Source organism: Zootoca vivipara, chromosome 14 (assembly GCF_963506605.1).
Source record: "Zootoca vivipara chromosome 14, rZooViv1.1, whole genome shotgun sequence".
In the NCBI taxonomy this organism is placed as follows: Eukaryota; Metazoa; Chordata; class Lepidosauria; order Squamata; family Lacertidae; genus Zootoca; species Zootoca vivipara.
The window spans coordinates 4472131-4491046 of NC_083289.1; the positions used below are offsets into that span (position 1 = coordinate 4472131).

At 37.5% G+C, this 18916-nt stretch overlaps 1 protein-coding gene across 3 annotated transcripts in view; it reads right to left on the reverse strand.

Moving 5' to 3' along the window:
- Window positions 1–1169: 1169 nt before the first annotated feature.
- Window positions 1170–18916, reverse strand: part of RORA (RAR related orphan receptor A) — a 92625-nt gene continuing 74878 nt past the window's right edge. For all 3 annotated transcript variants that reach the window (XM_060282633.1, XM_060282632.1, XM_035132134.2), the window contains exon 10: window positions 1170–18385. In XM_060282633.1, the coding sequence (XP_060138616.1) occupies window positions 18221–18385 (165 nt within the window). In that variant the 3' untranslated portion in view covers window positions 1170–18220. The remainder of the gene's footprint in view (window positions 18386–18916) is intronic.

The window sequence follows — 18916 nt, forward strand, 5'->3', positions numbered from 1 at the left end:
TTCGGTGAGGATCACTAAGAACCGCCCCTGCTTCGCAATATTACCCAACCAGCGCGGCCGATCTCCCCGTGAGGGATTCACGTGGTAGCGAACCAGCCAACCGGAGTGCCAGAAGTGGAAGGAGCTTAGGATCCATTTTGGGTGTGGGCAAGCGAGTTTCTCTCAGCAGGGCCCGCCTTTTCGTCATTTTTATACTTGATGTAAAGGGGGAGGGGAAATAAACGCCTCCGGAGGAGCTCGGCTGAGGGAAAAGGCTTCCTCAGTACTGTACTGTATTTCTTTATCTTCAACCTTTTCTCGTCAGGCTTTACTGCCCTCCCCAGCTTTTGTGCTGGAAACTACAATATTAAAAATAAAAACCTAAGCCGTGGAATAACGCCAGCGCTAGCGAAACAGGTGAAAAACTAAAATAAATATTGTACGTTAATGTAAGTTATATTTTAATGTTTTAGAACGTTTACTAAATATTTGTGGAAACTGTATTAATTTAAAAACACTTTCGTTTATCTTTATGCAATAATGATAATAGATTGCTCTTTATCCTGGGCCCACACTGTACAATAATAATCCTTTGAAAATGCACACTAATTTAAATTATGTGGTAAAAAGTTGGCAAAGGACATCCAAAGACGTAGAAAATTAAAAAAAATTAAAAGACTAGGGCTTGGTGTCTGAATATGTGAAGTGATTATAAAAATGTCATTTGTTTCATTTATTCCTCTTTTTAAATTTACAGTACGTTTATTTCTTAAATTTCTATAGGCCTATACTGCACCATGAAAAGCTAAACTCCCTAGAAAAGCTAAACTGTGCCCCACCTTGTCCTTCCACCAGCAGGTGAAGACCTTTTTTTTTTTAAAAAAAAGGTTTTTATTAAAGATTTTCTTGGATTACAAAAGTACATACACTGTCTCTACTTTCAAATCATAGAGTCCAGTTGTACAGTCCAGTTTTTTCCAGCAGGCTTTTGAGAACTGACAGCTTTCAATGAAAGGCGCTGGTGCCATGCTGTTTTTCTTGATTGTCTGTAGTTTTTTAATATATAGTTTTAATTCTATTACTGTTTTATCTGTAAGATACCTTGAGGAAAAAAAGGCATGGTATAAAAATAAATAAATGTTTTGAAATTAGAATAAAAACTGCCAGAACATTAAGTGGAGTTTGCCCCTTGGAACATGTAACTCAAATCTTGCTCCGGCCTTGACTGCCATGTGTTAAATGGCAGCCCAGGTTTTAATTGCATCTTTAGACAGCAGTAGCAAAATGAGGGCATCTCAAGAAATGTTTTCTGTTCACTGGGGTGTACAATCTGGAGGTGCAGAGGCAGGCAGACTTCAGGAACCAACTTCAGCCTTCTGGCTCTTTGCTCCCTATGCCTCCAGGATTGAGGGTCTCTCACATGAACTGCTTGTGACAACATTAATGGCTGTAACTCAGTAGTAGAACATCTGCTTTGGATGCAGAAGGCCCCAAGTTAAATCTGCAGGGAGGCCTGGGAGAGACCCTGGAGAGTCATCAGTCAGTGTAGACCAGGGGTCAGCAAAGTTTTTCAGCAGGGGGCCGGTCCACTGTCCCTCAGACCTTGTGGGGGGCCGGACTATCTTTTGGGAAAAAATATGAACGAATTCCTATGCCCCACAAATAACCCAGAGATGCATTTTAAATAAAAGGACACATTCTACTCATGTAAAAACATGCTGATTCCCAGACTGTCCACACGCCGGATTTAGAAGGCGATTGGGCCGCATCTGGCCCCCAGGCCTTAGTTTGGGGACCCCTGGTGTAGACAATATGGCTGAATGGACCAAAGAGGTGAATCCAACTAAGACCTTGGAGTAAACACATTCAAATTAATTATGTCTATTAGCTTCAGTTGGTCTACTCAGAGTATATGCACCATTGGTCATTCCCTGCATTGGTGAGGCTCGTTTGATAAGGAGAAAGCAAGCCTGTAATGGCATCGGCTTAGTCCTGTGGAATACTCTGCCAATAGAGATTCACTGGGCACCTTCTGTGGCAACTTTTAAATGCCTGCTGAAAACTTTTCAATTCCAAACCTATACAAGCTATTTAGATTACATCCTTCTACAATGGTTAATTGATGCCTCATTTTAACTTTTTAATGACTTTTAATGGTTTTATTGTGTGGCTTTGTTTTTATTGTGGTAAACTGCTTTGATTTTTTAAAATGATGTAACACTATCCAAATATTTTTCTAACTAACTAACTAACTAACTAAATAAACAAGCCAACACTGGATACAACTCTATTTTCTTATGTCCTGTTTGAGGTTCACCTGACCATTTTGAGGTGCGGGCAGCTGAATACCAATCTAAGAGTTAAGTACAGGACTTGAAAGGAATGTTAGTAAGGGAGAAAAATGGGCTTTTACAACTTGATTATAAACTTATTTTCTCAGATACAATCTTGCCTTCTTTCTATATCTTTGCTCTCTAATCCTCTTACGGTAGGTACCTAGTGAAGTGTTTCTTTAACCTTTTTCCTGAATTAAAAATGATGTTTGTATAATCCTATTATCTTTCCTTTCTTTAAAAGGACATCAGGACAACATACATAGTTCTCCACCATGAGGTAGGTTAGGATGAAGGTCACCTAGTGAGCTTCATGGCTAAGTGGGATGTAGAATCAGGTCTTGTCCAACTGCAGTCTCTGAATCATACTGCCTCTCAGTTTAGAAGTACACTTGAGTTCTTATTCATGAAAATATATACTTCTAAGGAGTGTAAAATCAAGAACTGCTTGTTCTCAAGGCAGCTAACCTAACTTCTGTGTGATTAATGGATTTAGGTGTGCACAACAAGGAGCCATACCACACTGGTAGATGAGTTTGTGTTTCTTAGTACAGAAAGTATTGATCTGATGTGTAGAAATCTTTCCTATTCTAATTAATTCAAGAGGGTTCTGGAAGCTTCTCTGTGTTGAAAGAAACAAGCAGAATGTTCATGATGTTTGGGTTATTCCTTCAGAGAGGCTGAGTACAGCTGGTTCAAACTGGTTGTGTTATCTCTTTCTCATGCTGACTATAATAGTGAGGCCAGAAGGAGCCTGGGTTTCACTCTCTGTCTCTCTTTCCTTCTGGTGTGGTGTTCTGTATGTAGTGTTTAGGCTTATTATAAGTTATTGTAAGTTTAAGTTAGGTCTGCTGCAACTGGATTTCTTATGGACAATGCCAATCCTTAATGTATTGGATTTGTGAGCATTATACTCATTTGCCTTCAGTAGCAGTAAAGCTCTGCTGGATTAAATACAATTGCCTCTGTGTATGTTTTTTGGGGGGGGGGATCTTGCAACGTGTTTATGTTTTTACTCTGCTAATGATACATTGGAGTTCTGCTCTGGATCAATATGAGTAGAATTCCATGACAGCAGAGTGCTTGCTTTGCTTACAGAATGTCCCATGCAAGATTCAATCCAGCAATGCCACATAGGGCAGGGACTCACCTGAAACCCTGGAAAGTCACTGTGAGTCATTGTAGAGAATACTGAGCTAGGTGAACCAATGATCACATTTGATAAAAGGCAGCTTCCGATGTTTTTGAATGGAAGACTGGGAGATTATTCTGCAATGCATGTAGCCTCTCAAAAAGAGGGATAATTCTGCATATTACAAGTGCCTGAATGATGGCATTCAGAACTACAGCAGAATTATCCCCCCATATAGACAGTTGTTTTTGTCCATGGAGTTTTCTTGGCAGGGATACTGGAGTGGTTTGCCGGTTCCTGCCCCAGGTGGATCACGTTTAGTCAAAACTCTCCACTATGACCTGTCCGTCTTGGGTGGCCCTGCATGGCATAGCTCATAGCTTCTCTGAATTATTCAAGCCCCTTCGCCACGACAAGGCAGTGATCCATGAAGGCTGGAGAAGACTCTTGAGAGTCCCATGGACTGCAAGAAGATCAAACCTATCCGTTCTGAAGGAAATCAGCCCTGAGTGCTCACTGGAAGGACAGCTCCTAAAGCTTAGACTCCAATACTTTGGCCAACTCATGAGAAGAGAAGACTCCCTGGAAAAGACCCTGATGTTGGGAAAGATTGGGGGCACAAGGAGAAGGGGACGACAGAGGACGAAATGGTTGGACAGTGTTCTCGAAGCTACCAACGTGAGTTTGACCAAACTGCGGGAGGCAGTGGAAGACAAGTGCCTGGCGTGCTCTGGTCCATGGGGTCACGAAGAGTCAGACATGACTAAACAACAACAGAAACAATAGATAGACTGACTGGAAGGAAGGCAAAGCGAAATCAGTGAAGCAAAGACAAAACAAGCAGCCTCTTGTTGGTAGGTGCCTGTTTTCTAATCTAAGCAGTTTTCTTAGGGCATCCTGGGCTGCACACTGTTTAGGGATTACTGCTCCTGTCTTTTAGATCCTAACCCTGAGGGCAGGGTCCACTCACCACAGTCCAGTAACACTTAATGTACTTGAAGTGAAAAATGAATGTGACCAAGTTTTCCATTAGAAGCTGAAGTTTTATTACAGGAGAACAGTACATAAAGCACATCTAAAATTGATGTGTTCAATGCACTTAATAAAGGTAATGTAATATTAAAGGTACAGGTTCTAAGTACAATATAACAACATTCATATTAGAATGAAAATCAAGAGTATTTAAAAGACAACATTAAATCTCTTATTTTTACATTTGTATTTACAAAATGAATCAAAATACTTTGTTCAATATCAGAATAAAATAAATGAGTCTAAGCTGACAAGTGTAAGAGTGAGCTCTAAAGAAGATCTGATAGAAGTGAAAAAGTTGGTGATAAAGGGGAAGATATAATTAGTGAAGTTTTATTACAGTATTACTTTTAATATTCCTCTCAATGGCTTATGCGTTTGTCATAGCTAGAAAATGAATTTGTACATACTGTACACGTAAGACAACACATTTTTGCATGTACAGTACAGATTCATGATAATTTGTAGTTATTTACAGAAGACTGAGTATGTTACTCAGTGAGGTTGGTGATGTTTATGTGCTTAATCCTCAAACCAATACATATTTATAATCAGCATTTATTTTTATTCTTCAGACATTTAATAACACAAGAAACATTACTCACACAAACTTGCATAATTTATAAAACAATGAAGCCCAAACAATTAGGGAAAACATTACTGGTATAAAGTATGTGACACTCATATTAGACAAATCAAGAGATTCTCTGTTTAAGAGGTGGATTGTATCAATAAGGGACTAGAAAACAATCACGGACTTGCATTTTTAAAGAAGATTGTAGCTTTTCTTTTTTAAAAAAAATCAAATCAATTATCCTGAAAATGTTTGTATTTAAAATTTCTATTCTTTAAAATATAGCCAGGGTGCCGATAAATACATTTGTATTTATTTCCAGAATAATGGTTTGTTTGCTAAATCAAAATACAGAAGCAGTGCATGGAACCAGGACGTGTGGCTTTAATATTAACTATCCTCTATTATTAAAAAGTGCGGTAAACAAACAGCTTCTTAGATTTCTCAATTATTATTTTGCTAAAGATTTTACAGCTTCAGTAATAGTACAGAAAAGAGTTGTAATAAATATTTTAAAGGTCAGTTGTTCCCCATTTTAGATATTTGATATCCAGTAGGTTTTTGCAAAAGATGATACTGGTAATGAATAACAGGACTTGAATTCTAGCTGAAATAGTCTGATTATTAAGTACTTTTTTTAAAAGTTACTATTCAACTGTTGCAGTACTTTATGGTGCCAAATTCTGCTCAGAATTAGGCTGTGCAATTTGTGGTGCCATGGAAACAACAAGTGCATATTCCAGTTCACTCTTTGGCTCTAATTTTCTTAATTTATAGCAAATTTCTAGTCAAGAGAGAAATACACATTCCCAAGCAAATGTGCATATGATTGCACCTTTAGTATGACCAATGCTTAAGTTTCTCAAGCTTTACAAACTGAGACCAAACCTCTTTTGGCCGTGTGTCTGTTTTGTTGTATTAATGGTATTACTGCATGTTGTGGAAATTCTTTATTGCATATACTGATAATTATAGGCAAGGATGGGTCAGCCCTTAGATGTATTGGCATCCAAGTGCGCTTTGGAAGCCCAGGATTGCAGAACCAGCCTGCGGCATCATAGGCCACAATTCCATTGGCAACCCATTGGCCCATGCTTGTAGTGTTGTGAGGTTAAAATAATCCACAAAAGCTGGGGCAACCAAGAGAACATAACACAGTGTAGCCATGCTAACTGTTGTATTGGCGCAATCTAGAGCAACACAGAACTGGAAATACAGACATTCTAACTTTATTGAAACGACAAGTTTATTTTGGTAAGGTGCATACCTTCTTTGATAATTACTACTGATAACACAGTAATAGCTAGAGATTTTTTTGTATACTCCTTGGTAATATTGATTCTTGTTCAGACAGTGGTCAATCCCTGCACAACTGCTTGTGGGAGTGTAAGGGGTCACCAGTGGGCTAACATTGAGTCAATAATTGTATTACATGCCTCACTGATATAGTGAGGCAACATATATGACCCATTTATATGCACCAGTTCATACAATCAATGCCTTCTGGCAGTCCCAGGTGTAATATTATTGGGCCCATCAAGTGTCTTAACCCAAACATAAGGGTTCATTGTTGTGGATCACCTAGTGTTACTCCTAATTTGTTGCACCTAATTTGTACTTTTCTCTCCCAAGTCCTTGAATCAAGACAGAACCATCTTTTCACATGGATTCTCCTAGGGGCTCCACTTCTCCCCCTCCCAATAGAATATAACTGTACCCCTAGGGTAAGGTAAAGGGACCCCTGACCATTAGGTCATCGTGACCAACTCTGGGGTTGCAGTGCCCATCTCACTTTATTGGCTGAGGGAGCCGGCGTACAGCTTCCAGGTCATGTGGCCAGCATGACAAAGCCGCTTCTGGCGAACCAGAGCAGCACACGGAAACGCCGTTTACCTTCCCACTGTACCTTCCCTATTTATCTACTTGCACTTTGATGTGCTTTCCGAACTGCTAGGTTGGCAGGAGCTGGGACTGAGCAACAGGAGCTCACCCTGTCGCGGGCATTCGAACTGCCGACCTTCTGATCGGCAAGCCCTAGGCTCTGTGGTTTAACCCACAGCACCACCCTACGGTAGCCCTCCCCATATGATTCCAGAGATGCTGAATTGCACCACTGAAGAATTTAGAATGTTCTGTGGGGGGAAGAAGGACTACTTTTTAGTACTTTAAAACATTAAAGAAAAAAGTAGTTTGACACACAAAACTGAAACCATTGGGTTCTCCTTGGCATACTTTGTTTCAGAACTACAGTGCCAAAGGATAACCAAAATGTGTTGCGGTTACAAAGTAGATGAGAGAAAGAAGAATCAGTATAGGATATCAAATATCATTACTGAGGAGTTATTTTTTTCCTGATTAAATATGCTAGAGAGAACTTTATAGAATGATAGTATATATTCAGAGAGAACATGTCCCCAGTCTAGGTACTCTGATACAGGTACTTGATTGGCCATGTGTGTAAATGTATAGCACACAGATATTCAGTGAAATAGTACAAGACCCAAATGTGGTATTGCCTAGGAGTAAAATGGGAAAGGGAGATTTGTTCATAAAATTAACTTTTATCTAGCACCACACATCAGAAAAACACAAAAATAGCACACTCTAGTTCTAAACAGCTATTTCTAAAATAGAGTATATAGTAAAACAGATATTATACAGTGTAATGTGGTATTTGATAAACAGATAAATATTTGCACCGCATAGGCTTTTAAAGTAGTATATTTTATCTATAGAGAATGAAAGCAAAATAGTTATAACCATACAAAAGGTGAGCAGAACAACATTGAAGAGTATGACTCAGAAGCTGAGACAAAGATGACATAAGAATTAGAGCAAGAGAAAATGTGTACAGGCCATTACAAGTCCTTAAATTAGTAGTAAAACAAGGAGTTGGTTGATCAAGTTTAAGAAAGCAGTAAACAAGATATTTGCATTTACATGCAGATGTCTAAAATTTGTATTTCTTTTAAATCTATGCACAAAAAGTCATTGTTTTTATTGCTCAACATTCAGTTATGGCTAGAAATTTTTTTTAACCTTTATTTTGTACTTTGGAAACAAGTATATTGTTAAAGGTGCCATAAAATGGATAGCACTGAGAAAAGTTTGCAAATAAACCACCTAACACTGCAGTTCTTCTTACATTATTAAAAGCCTTGTCTGGGGTTTGTCATATGTTAAATATATTTAAACTGGGAAAATACATCATAGCTTGAAGCCTCCCATTTGGCTCAAACATCCATACAAAAACACATCTCCGAAAAAGGAGCAGGCAGACAATACAATTACATATAAAGAAGCAGCCAGTTAATGTCCTAATAGTCAAAAGAGTTACCACTGGGGCTTTTTTTTTTTTACAAATTTGTTGAGTCAAAATAGAAAATTTTGGAGTTAGGAAAATATATATACAGTACCTCTGTGGTTTGTGAAATAATATTCACTATATTGCTTATGAATTTTCTGCATTTCAATACGAGAATAGCAAACAGATTGCAGGGTCCTGTACATTTATGCATCTTCAGTAAAACTTTCTAAGGAGTATGGGAAAGTTCAAGTGTGCAAAGTAAACACATGCACAAAATAAGGATGTAGTATAAAGCATTCTATGTGCTCAATTCTTTTTTCCCTTTTAAAAGAAGTATTCTTAAGGGGCAACGGGACGAACAGTAAAGATAAAGTGAATGCCACAGCAGGAAAAATTAAAAATTGAATGACAAATAATGATTCTTGGCTTTCAGATTCACATTGCTTCAATGCACAGGAGCTAAAATTTTATATTTGGATTAAGTTTATTTATTGCTCTGAAGAGGAACTATTATGTCCTGCTACCAATATATGTGAAAATCTAATTGACACATTTATATACATAAAGCAATGTAAAGCAACATCTTCCTTTATTCCTAGATCTCTATATATCGAAATAGTTAGAAAAGTAGACAAATAAGCTAGTTTCAACATGACAAATTATAAATGTGACACCTGCACATTCCTCTAAGAATTCGCAGTATAGTAGTATGTTCTCAAATCTTTATTTGTAATATCATTAATCAATTAGTAATTAATTGGTTGATTGTATAAGGCTTTGGTTTGATTCCTAATCACCACTTTACCAGAAATATTAAATTGAAAAAATGTAAATGGCACAAAATTTAAATTTATTCACATTGTATTAACATTTGGATTATTTTAAAAATACTTTGTCATAAGACATCTGACTTCTAAATAGCCTGGCCCTGTAAATGTACAGATGAGTTTGATTAATTGTGTTTGACTTGATAAAAATGATTAATTGTGTGAAGACCTCAAAGTAAATGATTCGTCAAACACATTAACAGATCATCCAAATATTTTACAACAATTCTTCAAGTTTATAGATGTGTCTAAGGCAATAATCTGGGAATTGAAAACCATCCACAAATAGTTGCCTTGGACACCCACGTACAAGGAGCCAGCTTTGGCATTAAATCTGTAGTTTTATCTCCAAGGGAAAGAGGTGGCAGGAAACAATTATGATGTCAATGCTTATCCATATTTACATATATTTGGGAATCTTTTATTAGAGCTCATGGTTGAATCTTTCCAATTCTTTCCAAAATTATTGCCTTAAAACTGCATCAAGAATACTTTGCACTCAGCTTTGCCCAGAATGATCACATGGCAATCATGTGTCCCTTACTGGACACTCAAAATCTGGACAATCACATAACCAGAAAAAGCATACAATTTTGCATTGGCACTGGTCCATTAATATTTCCCAAGCTACATAAACTGCGCACACAGAACAGACACTTAGGAACAAATATAAAAATAAAAATTACCGTAGATATGCTTTCTAATTAGTTCAGCTTTATGGGATTATAATCTCTTCTAGATGTACATATTTCACCCTGTAATTTTCTGATCATCCGTTACACTTTACAAACAGGCTCACTGCTTTGAAAATATTGTGAGTACCTCTTACAAAGCTGTCTCATTTTGAAGGATTAAGCTGCTAATAAATCAGAAAGAAAGAAAAAAATACTTTCAACAAACAACCACTTTTTAGTCTTAGAAGAGAACCAGGATGTAAGCACAACAGAACATGCAATGGATGCTTTATATATACTTAACGGTGGTTACTTCTGTATAAAAATAAAAATGGTTTGCAATGTTGTAGCAATTAGGAAAGAAAGCATGCGTAGAACACATGATACATAAATGGGGGTGTTGCAGTTAGAGAAGGGCATTCAACCACTTAGCTGAGATGATGAAATCAACTTCTCTTTGGCCTGACTGTTAAACAGAGTGAGTCTTAAATTCTTACCTAAGTTCCGTTTCTTTTACTGCTTGTTCTGCTTTTAATAAACATGGAAAGAGGCATAAATGCCACCCATCAAGGAAAGCTTAGCAGAGCAATTCCAACTCTGGTTGGGGAGCAGCATGGCAGAATGGAGTGGCAGAGCTCATGCCAGCCAGAACAGAATGTGGAGGGACTACCTCCCGCCCGGAAACCAGTGTCCCCCACTGTGGAAGAACATGTGGATCCAGAATCGGCCTCCACAGTCCCTCACGGACTCATTGTTAAAACTGTTTATGGAAGACAATCTTACTCAGCTACGAGTGATCGCCAAAGAAGAAGAAGACCTTTTCTGCTGCACCAGGACCAGACTGGCACAGCAGTGGCCTTAATTGGGCTCTTTATTGGAGCAGTTTAGGATTCAACAAAACTTTGGCCAGCCCAGCTCTGCTCCACCCGCTAAATGTTCCATTTTGGAGCCCTCCATTAGCTGATGTCAGCAGTAGTGACCAGTGGAGACCAGTAGAACCTATTCCCCTCCAGAAGCAAAAGCATGGGTTTAGAACTGCAGCTTTCCTTCCACACTGCTATTAGGGCCTTTTAGAACATTTTAAATACTCTGCCCTATGGTTTGGCACTGTGGCAGCACTATACTACCTTCTACATATTTATAGTAATTACTGAATTATATGGGGATTGTTATCATGCAGCTTACTCTTCCTCCCAATTTTGGTTTTATTTTGTTAAAGTAAAGCACATTCACCAACAGTGGGGGAGTTTAATAACCTGTTCTGGGCAGAATATTATTCAATTTATTCTGAACTGCATGGCTCTCATTAAAACAGCAGCTTATAACAATAGTTTTTAAGGATAACATAAACTCAGTTAAACACTGAGGATTAATTCTGCACTGCAAAATACTGACAATAAACTACATAAAAATACAAATTTAGCTTCATTGTGTCTAAAAGTGTATTGGCACCCAATGTTTTTTTATTATAGAAATTTAGAAAATTTACAGCACATTTGCTTTGGAAAATAGTGTATTGCCAGCTTTTTCAGCGTTGTCTAAAATTCTGCCCCAGAAGCCTCTGTGTTGGCCGGAACCACAAGGGTCAAGATACAGGCCCAAGATACATGCTATGCTTATTGTATAATATGCAGCAATGTTTTTGTTACTTAAATTACAGATGCAGAGGAATGCAGGATTCCTGTCATAACACATAGTGAAAGGAGGTTTACTTCTTCTCTTCCCCAGCTTTGATCAGAATAGAAACTGCCCCTCCTATATGGCTATGAGTTTCAATGGGTGGGGTGGAGGATCCCTTTGGCACCAGCCCCTTGCCATGCATGAGGAGCAGTTCTCATAAGCCTTCTGTCACCATGTGGTACATTTATGTTTGAATTTATGCACTTCTTCGTGCCTGTAATTTAATTAACAAAAATCAAAGGTTTTTCACAGTAAGCATAACATGTAGTTGGTCCCAAGATGACATATAGAAGTATTGAAGAGTATGATTAAAACATTATGAACTGGCTATCTGAAATAAAATTAAAGTATTTTGTTTCATGGGCCAAAACAAGCTCACTTCTCTAATACATTGAACAAAATACTCAGAGCATTGGAATTATTATTATTGTCTTGTGCCAATCCTTAAAAGAGTTGAGCAGTATAGGGTCTGGAAACCCTAACAACTGAAATTCACTTGGATAAAAAATGTCTCTGCCCAGTTCAGTTGTGCAATGGAGGGATAGTATGAAACTTTTGAAAAGCAATTTGTCCCAGAAGTACTGGCCACCCTGTTGAAGAGTTCTACAAGATCCCTGAGCACATTTCTTTCAGACTTTTTAACCCCAACTTCTAAATGATCGGGCATCTATTATTGATAACAAGATGGATTGTCATTCACAGTTAAGTCAATCATAAGGTGCTTATATACCCCTTTTGTTCCCCAATTTGCACAAAGAACTGTCAGAATTTTTCATTGAGAATGGCAGGGCATGAATGATTACATGATCAATGTTTTTTGGCAGTGGCGTTAGGATTATTATCTGGCTGCCCCTTGACAACAACAAGTGATTCAATCGACATTCCTTAGCAAAAAAGAAGGCCAAAAAAAATTATGTACAACAAATAAGTATTTTTTCCCTGAGGGGTCAAGGTTTAAACCCGCAAGTGCTCTATGTACATATTGCACTATAGAGGAGTGAAGTACATGTGCAAAAAAGCAACAATGACTGAAGCTTACTAATATATATATATTAAGAAAAAAAATATTATGCTATGTCCTCACACATTATGGAATGTCGGTAACACAAATAGCTTTCCTGTCACCAAAAACTTAAAAACAAAAAACCACAACCCACATCTCTACTATGGCACATTCAATGAAATAAAAACTTTTCCAAAGACAAGTAGACAGATTCCATCAACAAAAATAATACAAAGTTGGTTTGTTTGTTTTTTCTTTTTCTTTTTCTGAAAAATTACATTGCTTTCTTTCATTGTTTCACATTACAAAATCTTTTTGTTTGTTAATCTTTACACAAATCACATTTTATTGCAGGAATATTTCAAGTGCCATCAAATATTTATAGAAGGGTTAAAAAAATAGAAGTTTCTCTAAGTGGTCCAGACAAGGCTTTATATAGAATATTTTTTTCCACCTTCTATTTTTGACTTAAATATCTTCAACACATTTTCTTTATTCTATGGACACTTAATGGCCAAAAGCAACCACACACATACAATGGTACACACATTCATACCTTGATAGCCATATGATGATGGTGATAGTCTAAAAGCTCCAAAAAAGAACAACCAAACTTAAAACTGTATCTCGCATCATGTCATTTCATAGTTTAAAAGCAGTATGAAAATCCTAGAGATGCAAAAGTATATCACCATGGTCTAAGACAGGCATCCCCAAACTTCTGGCCCTCCAGATGTTTCGGACTGCCAATTCCCATCTTCCCCGACCACTGGTCCTGTTAGCTAGGGATCATGGGAGTTGTAGGCCAAAACATCTGGAGGGCCGCAGTTTGGGGATGCCTGGTCTAAGACTAGACATTTATTTTAGAAATAAATTCTACCTTGAAATATTCCAACTGTACCAGATGTCCAGCAAAATGGGATTGAAGATGAAAATCCAATACAATTTTTAACTAACAGCTCTCTGGAGTGATTGATTCTAATACCTGTAGCTATTTTATATAACTTCATCAAATTATATAGTGCAGTCCCAAAAGATTCACAAACTATACATTTGAATTTAGTCTACAGCCTGCAAGTTTTCTAATGGATTATACTACCCCGTCATATTCAGATTTTAGTCCTTTTCTCAGCTTCTTTTCCCAGATAGGTTTTGTCCCTGCTCTAATACTGGCATCTGCATACTTTCAGCTACAGCTTGAGTTCTTCGGCGTGTCCTCTCTTAAAAAGGCATCAGCAACAGTTCCCACCATTTTACCCTTTTTCAAAGCATAATTTGCTGTTAATTGAGATGAAGAAAACATGGGCTAGTTTATGCACCAATTAATGGATTTTGGAAGAAGCTATAAGTGATAACGGTGTGTCTAATGTGTAGACCTAAAGTGCTTGGCTTTCAAGACAGGAGTGAATCTGGTGTCTGCTTTTAGGGATAAGATTGGGAATGATATGGCATTGCCTACAAGTAAGGACCAATTCAATATCTGAAGATATTTTGTGTGAGCAGATAAATGTAAAATATTTACTAACAATAACAAAGGCCATGACTGAGAGTCAATACCAAATACCAAAATATAAGTATCCCTTTTACTGCCACAAGTGAATACTGTTCATTTTCCATTTGAATCAACTTGATACATTTTGTCTGTAGTAAATGGCAGGCCTAAAGCAGGTGGTGGCTGGTAGATACTGGAGTTTTAATTTAGCTGAACTTTAAAACTGAATTAGCATTTGAGGGTGGTCACATTAAAAAAACCCTCTAATTTGCTAACAGCCTGGATTTAAGCTTGGACTGCATCTATAAAAAAGAACAGAATCAACATTTACTACCAGTTACTCCAATAAAATAAACAAAATTTATGAGAATGGCAAAATTCTGTCCATGTAGCTAGCAGGATTTTCATTCTTTAGAAACAGCTCCCCTGTACTGGGGTAGAGGAAAACTGAAGATTGGGGCTTTTTCAAAATTCCATTCACTGGATGCAATTAAAGTTTATTGTGATCAGGGGTTTCTCAGGCTTTTCTGGGAATCTATATGCTATCTCTTGGCATGGGTTGCTTATAGAAAGGAATGGGTATGCTTCTATATGTGCAGAGTGCCAAGAACATATCTGAGCCAGTCATGGCACTTCCTGTGTTTGTTGAAACTATCGTAGATGTCTTCTTACCAAGTACAGTGGTACCTCGGCTTAGGAACTTAATCCATTCTGGAAGTCCGTTCTTATACCAAGGTGTGTTTTCCCTAATGAGGCCTCCCGCCGCCGGTGCCCTTCCACCGTTCGGATTCTGTTCATAGACCGAGGTAAAGTTCTCAAACCAAGACACTATTTCCAGTTTTGCAGAGTTTGTAAACCAAATCATTCTTAAACCGGACTGTTCTTAAACCGAGGTACCACTGTATCTGTGGTCACTAGAAAGGGTAAATGGCAAGAGGACAGTATTTGAATTTCCAATTTATACATTCCCAACCTAAGTGCCTCAGGAGCATAGGGATCTGCTCTGCAAGCCCAAAATGGTTGTAAAAGGCTTGCATGTTCACTTTGGTTTGCACATTAGATCCTTTCAGAACTAATTACCAGTAGGCCTCGATTTCCCTGCTAACAAACTACCAGCTGCCCTGGGAGTGATAGAGATGAAAGATTCTGCAGCTATAAGTTTGTTTCCTGTCTGACTGAACTGGGTTTACAGTTCTAATGCCTATAGACAATTTAATCTTACGGTTTGCACTGGACATGTAGGAACCCTCAAATATGAGAATTTTCAGCTGTTTATACTACATTAAATGAAGACTTTGGGGCTCAAAACAAACAGGTCCAACGGCATAGTCCCTCATGCACCTTCCTTAATAGGAATTTTGTATTATCTTGAACACATGAATTACTACTACACTGTATGCTAGAATGCAAGAGTACCCCAACAAGTAAATAATTTTTTTCATACCTTGCAATAGGTCATTTTGAAATAAAAAAATACTTAAATAATCATAATATCCAATATAAGATGATTTTTTTTTTTTGATATTTTCTTTAGGAGCCTGAAAAATCCATGTTTAGACAGCTGGATGGTTGGTCTTTTGATGGAAACTTTCAGGCACTGAGACAAGAAGATTACATCCGTCTGTATGCTTTAAATTTAAATCATCAGGATGCTAAATATTGCTATATTATAAAATCTATTTTACAAAGAGTAATTTGAATAAGTTAGGTGTAGTTTGAAGAACTCCCTTGCTTTACAAGTTATCCTGAGAAGAATCTTTTACTCTTTGATGCATTTGCTCAATCAAGGGTGTTGGTGGAATGAGGGTTAGAAGTGTACTTTGGAATAACCGAGTTCTTGACTTGTCAACAGATAAAAAAATAGCACGGTTGCCACTTCTAGCTGAGTAGGATTTAGGATTCATCACAAAAACACAGTGACCTAAGACTGTTTAAGGCTGAATAAAATACTCCAGATGGTATGTAAATAATTCCTAAAATAATAACTCAAATTAGAACTCGGGTTCTAAAATGTTTAGGTTTGTACATAACTGCTACATTTTGAATGAAGCCCCAGTATGCTCCAGAGAAATCAGGTGGAGAGAAGCACTCCCTAGCCCTAATAAATATGTATGTCCTTTTAATTTTCTCTTCAGTAACAACAAGATTTCTCAAAAGGTGTGTGGTTCACTTATACTGGAAACCACATTTGAAACAACACTGAAATGTGTCTGCTACAGACATTACCGGTAACACTTGGAAAATTCAGTATCACATGTATACATTGTGGTAGGATGTGGCCTAATTCAAAGTCATGTTTTATGATCAATTTGCTACTAAGAAAGCAAACTCTGCTGAGATTTTTCTGTGTGGAAAGCCATCTGTGTAACATAGCAGCCACGTGGTTGGCATCCATTTTAACTACGCCAATGAAATGAGGGTTTTTGCTGTTTGTAGTTAAATTGGGCCCAATCAATATGGTGTGCCTTATTGGTGGCAATGTTATTGTTTATTTAATGTATGTGGGCCTGTCTTATTCCTTGGAAGGTGGGAAAATAAGAGAAGATTGAAAGGGTCATTTTAGAGTCAGATACTTCATTTGATTTCATAATCCACTATTCACATAATTGGGCATCCTGGACAGCTTATTGAGCATTCCTCTGCGGCTAAAAAGTGCAGCACTCAGTTGGAATCAAGCTTTAGGTTTTTTTTCTGTAGGTGTAGGAACCTGCTTAAATTGCACTGTTTAGTTTATGGAGTAAGTAGCCACATGTAAACCCACTCTTTACTAAATAAAATAAACAACAGTGCCACAATCCAGGAAACAGCTATTTAGTCTTAAATACTAAAGAGATTTGGGCACTCTTAACTATATACTGGATTTAAGCCAAGGGAGACAATCCACCAGGAAACACTATTACAATTTGGTTATCTCCCATTCATTTCAATCAGGACCACAAAAAGAACTTCGTGATGGATTGTACCCTATTCTGTCTCAACAGATGACTAATGGTGCACGTGCACTTGCTGGACACACACACACACACACACACTCACTCACACACACTAAATGTAAACAAAAGTATTAGGACCAATATTTCCAAAAGATATGTATCTAAATTTGGTTTTCTGAATCCATATTTAGTCATTTAAAGAATCGGCTGACTTTTCAAATTTTTCAATAGCACCTTTAAAGTGATTAAATATAGATTTTCTCTATCCCTATGTCAGCAATCTTTTTAAGAAAAGGGATTGTTTTGTTTATATATTAAAATGTCTTTAAAAAAAACACAAGCTAAAACTAGCAGTTTAGAAACTTGTCTTCCCCCCTCCCTCCTCGTCCCATTACACAAAATCACTGAAGGTATTTCATGATATGACCGGCCTCTCTTGAAAAGTAAATGTGGAAAACAGCAGCATAAACACCTTGCAGTGTCCCTATACCTTTCAAACCTCCCACAGTTAAACTTGAAGTTCTGGTGCACATGCAGCACAACAATGAACACGCTAGCATATAATTTAAAAGAAAAAAGGTGCAAAATGAAAGTGCCTTATCAATTCAACAATAAAAGCTATACCAGTAACTACATTTTATATTAATTAAAACAATATTATAAACAATATCTCTTTTGCTATATATAGACTTCGTGCCCATTTACCCTGTAATAGATTATAATGCTATTGTCACTATTGCTATGGACCCTTTTCATGCCATTCCGCCTACTGGCAATCAACGGTAGGGTGAAAAGAAATCGTCCTTCATGAAACAATGAGCAAGTTGTGCAAACTGATGCTGAAGCCTCTGCAATGCACACCAGTCGCTGGTTTCTAGCTGGAGATTCTGTTCTTACTAACAAAACGTCGTTCTGTAAAAGTCTGTGGGCAGTGAGTTTCAAGGAAAAGGAAACCTCCTGATTTTTAGTACCCTCATTCTGCATAAACAGAGGTCAAAGACAGAAGTCAAGACAAAAAAAGGGTCCGTATCGGTAGGGATCATGGAAATCATTTGTGTGAGAACAACAAGTTCAACTTTTGTGTCATTTCCCCCATTTTTTCTGCCTGACCCCATTCGCCAGAAGATGTGCAGTGTGTTGGCTCCCTAGGTCTATGCAGGACCATATAAAGTGTCTTGGTTTCTATTATCTTTTTTTCCTTTTCTTTTTTAAAGTTTGTACTTCAGACATTCTAGAAGTGCTTAGGTGATACGTTTACCCATCCATTTGCATTGCTGGCTCAAATTCTGAAGTGAACAACTCCTTGTACAATGGAGGAAAATGAAGTCGCACAATGTCTGGGTATATTGCTCTAAACGCCATAAGCTTTTCTGTATGTCGCCCGCACAGTGCTCTTAAAGTAGACACTTTGCATATTAGCTGTAAGGAGAGAAAAGCAAAATGAATTAGATGTACAGGTATGAAAATGCTTTGGGGTCTTTTAATTTTGTTCTTCAATGCAACAAATCCTAGTTTCCTTGTAAGGCTGTAAGAATGGGGCTAGAGAATGCCTGTCTAACAGCATCCACCACCACCATTAACCATAATTCCTTCTCTTCCATAACTTAGAAAAGCCACAGGGAAAATAAGAAGAGACCTTGTTGCAACTAAATTCTGCCTTTCAAAGTGTTCCATATGGCTATTTGTTAAGGGTGCCTTGTGAAGCCTGTAAAACTAAAGTAGGAACAATTATCCATTTTAAATTGTTCCCTTAACATCAGTAACAAATAACACGTACCTTAAGCCTATATTTTGTATGACTTAATATAATTTAAACATGTATCAACAATATCTTCCATAACGTTTCCACAATCAAAGCATCATACTTGCAGCCTAACTAGTACTTAATTTCTAAAAGGTGAGCTGTTGAAGTTTAGATTCTGCTTGAATGCCATGCACTCAAATCTGAAA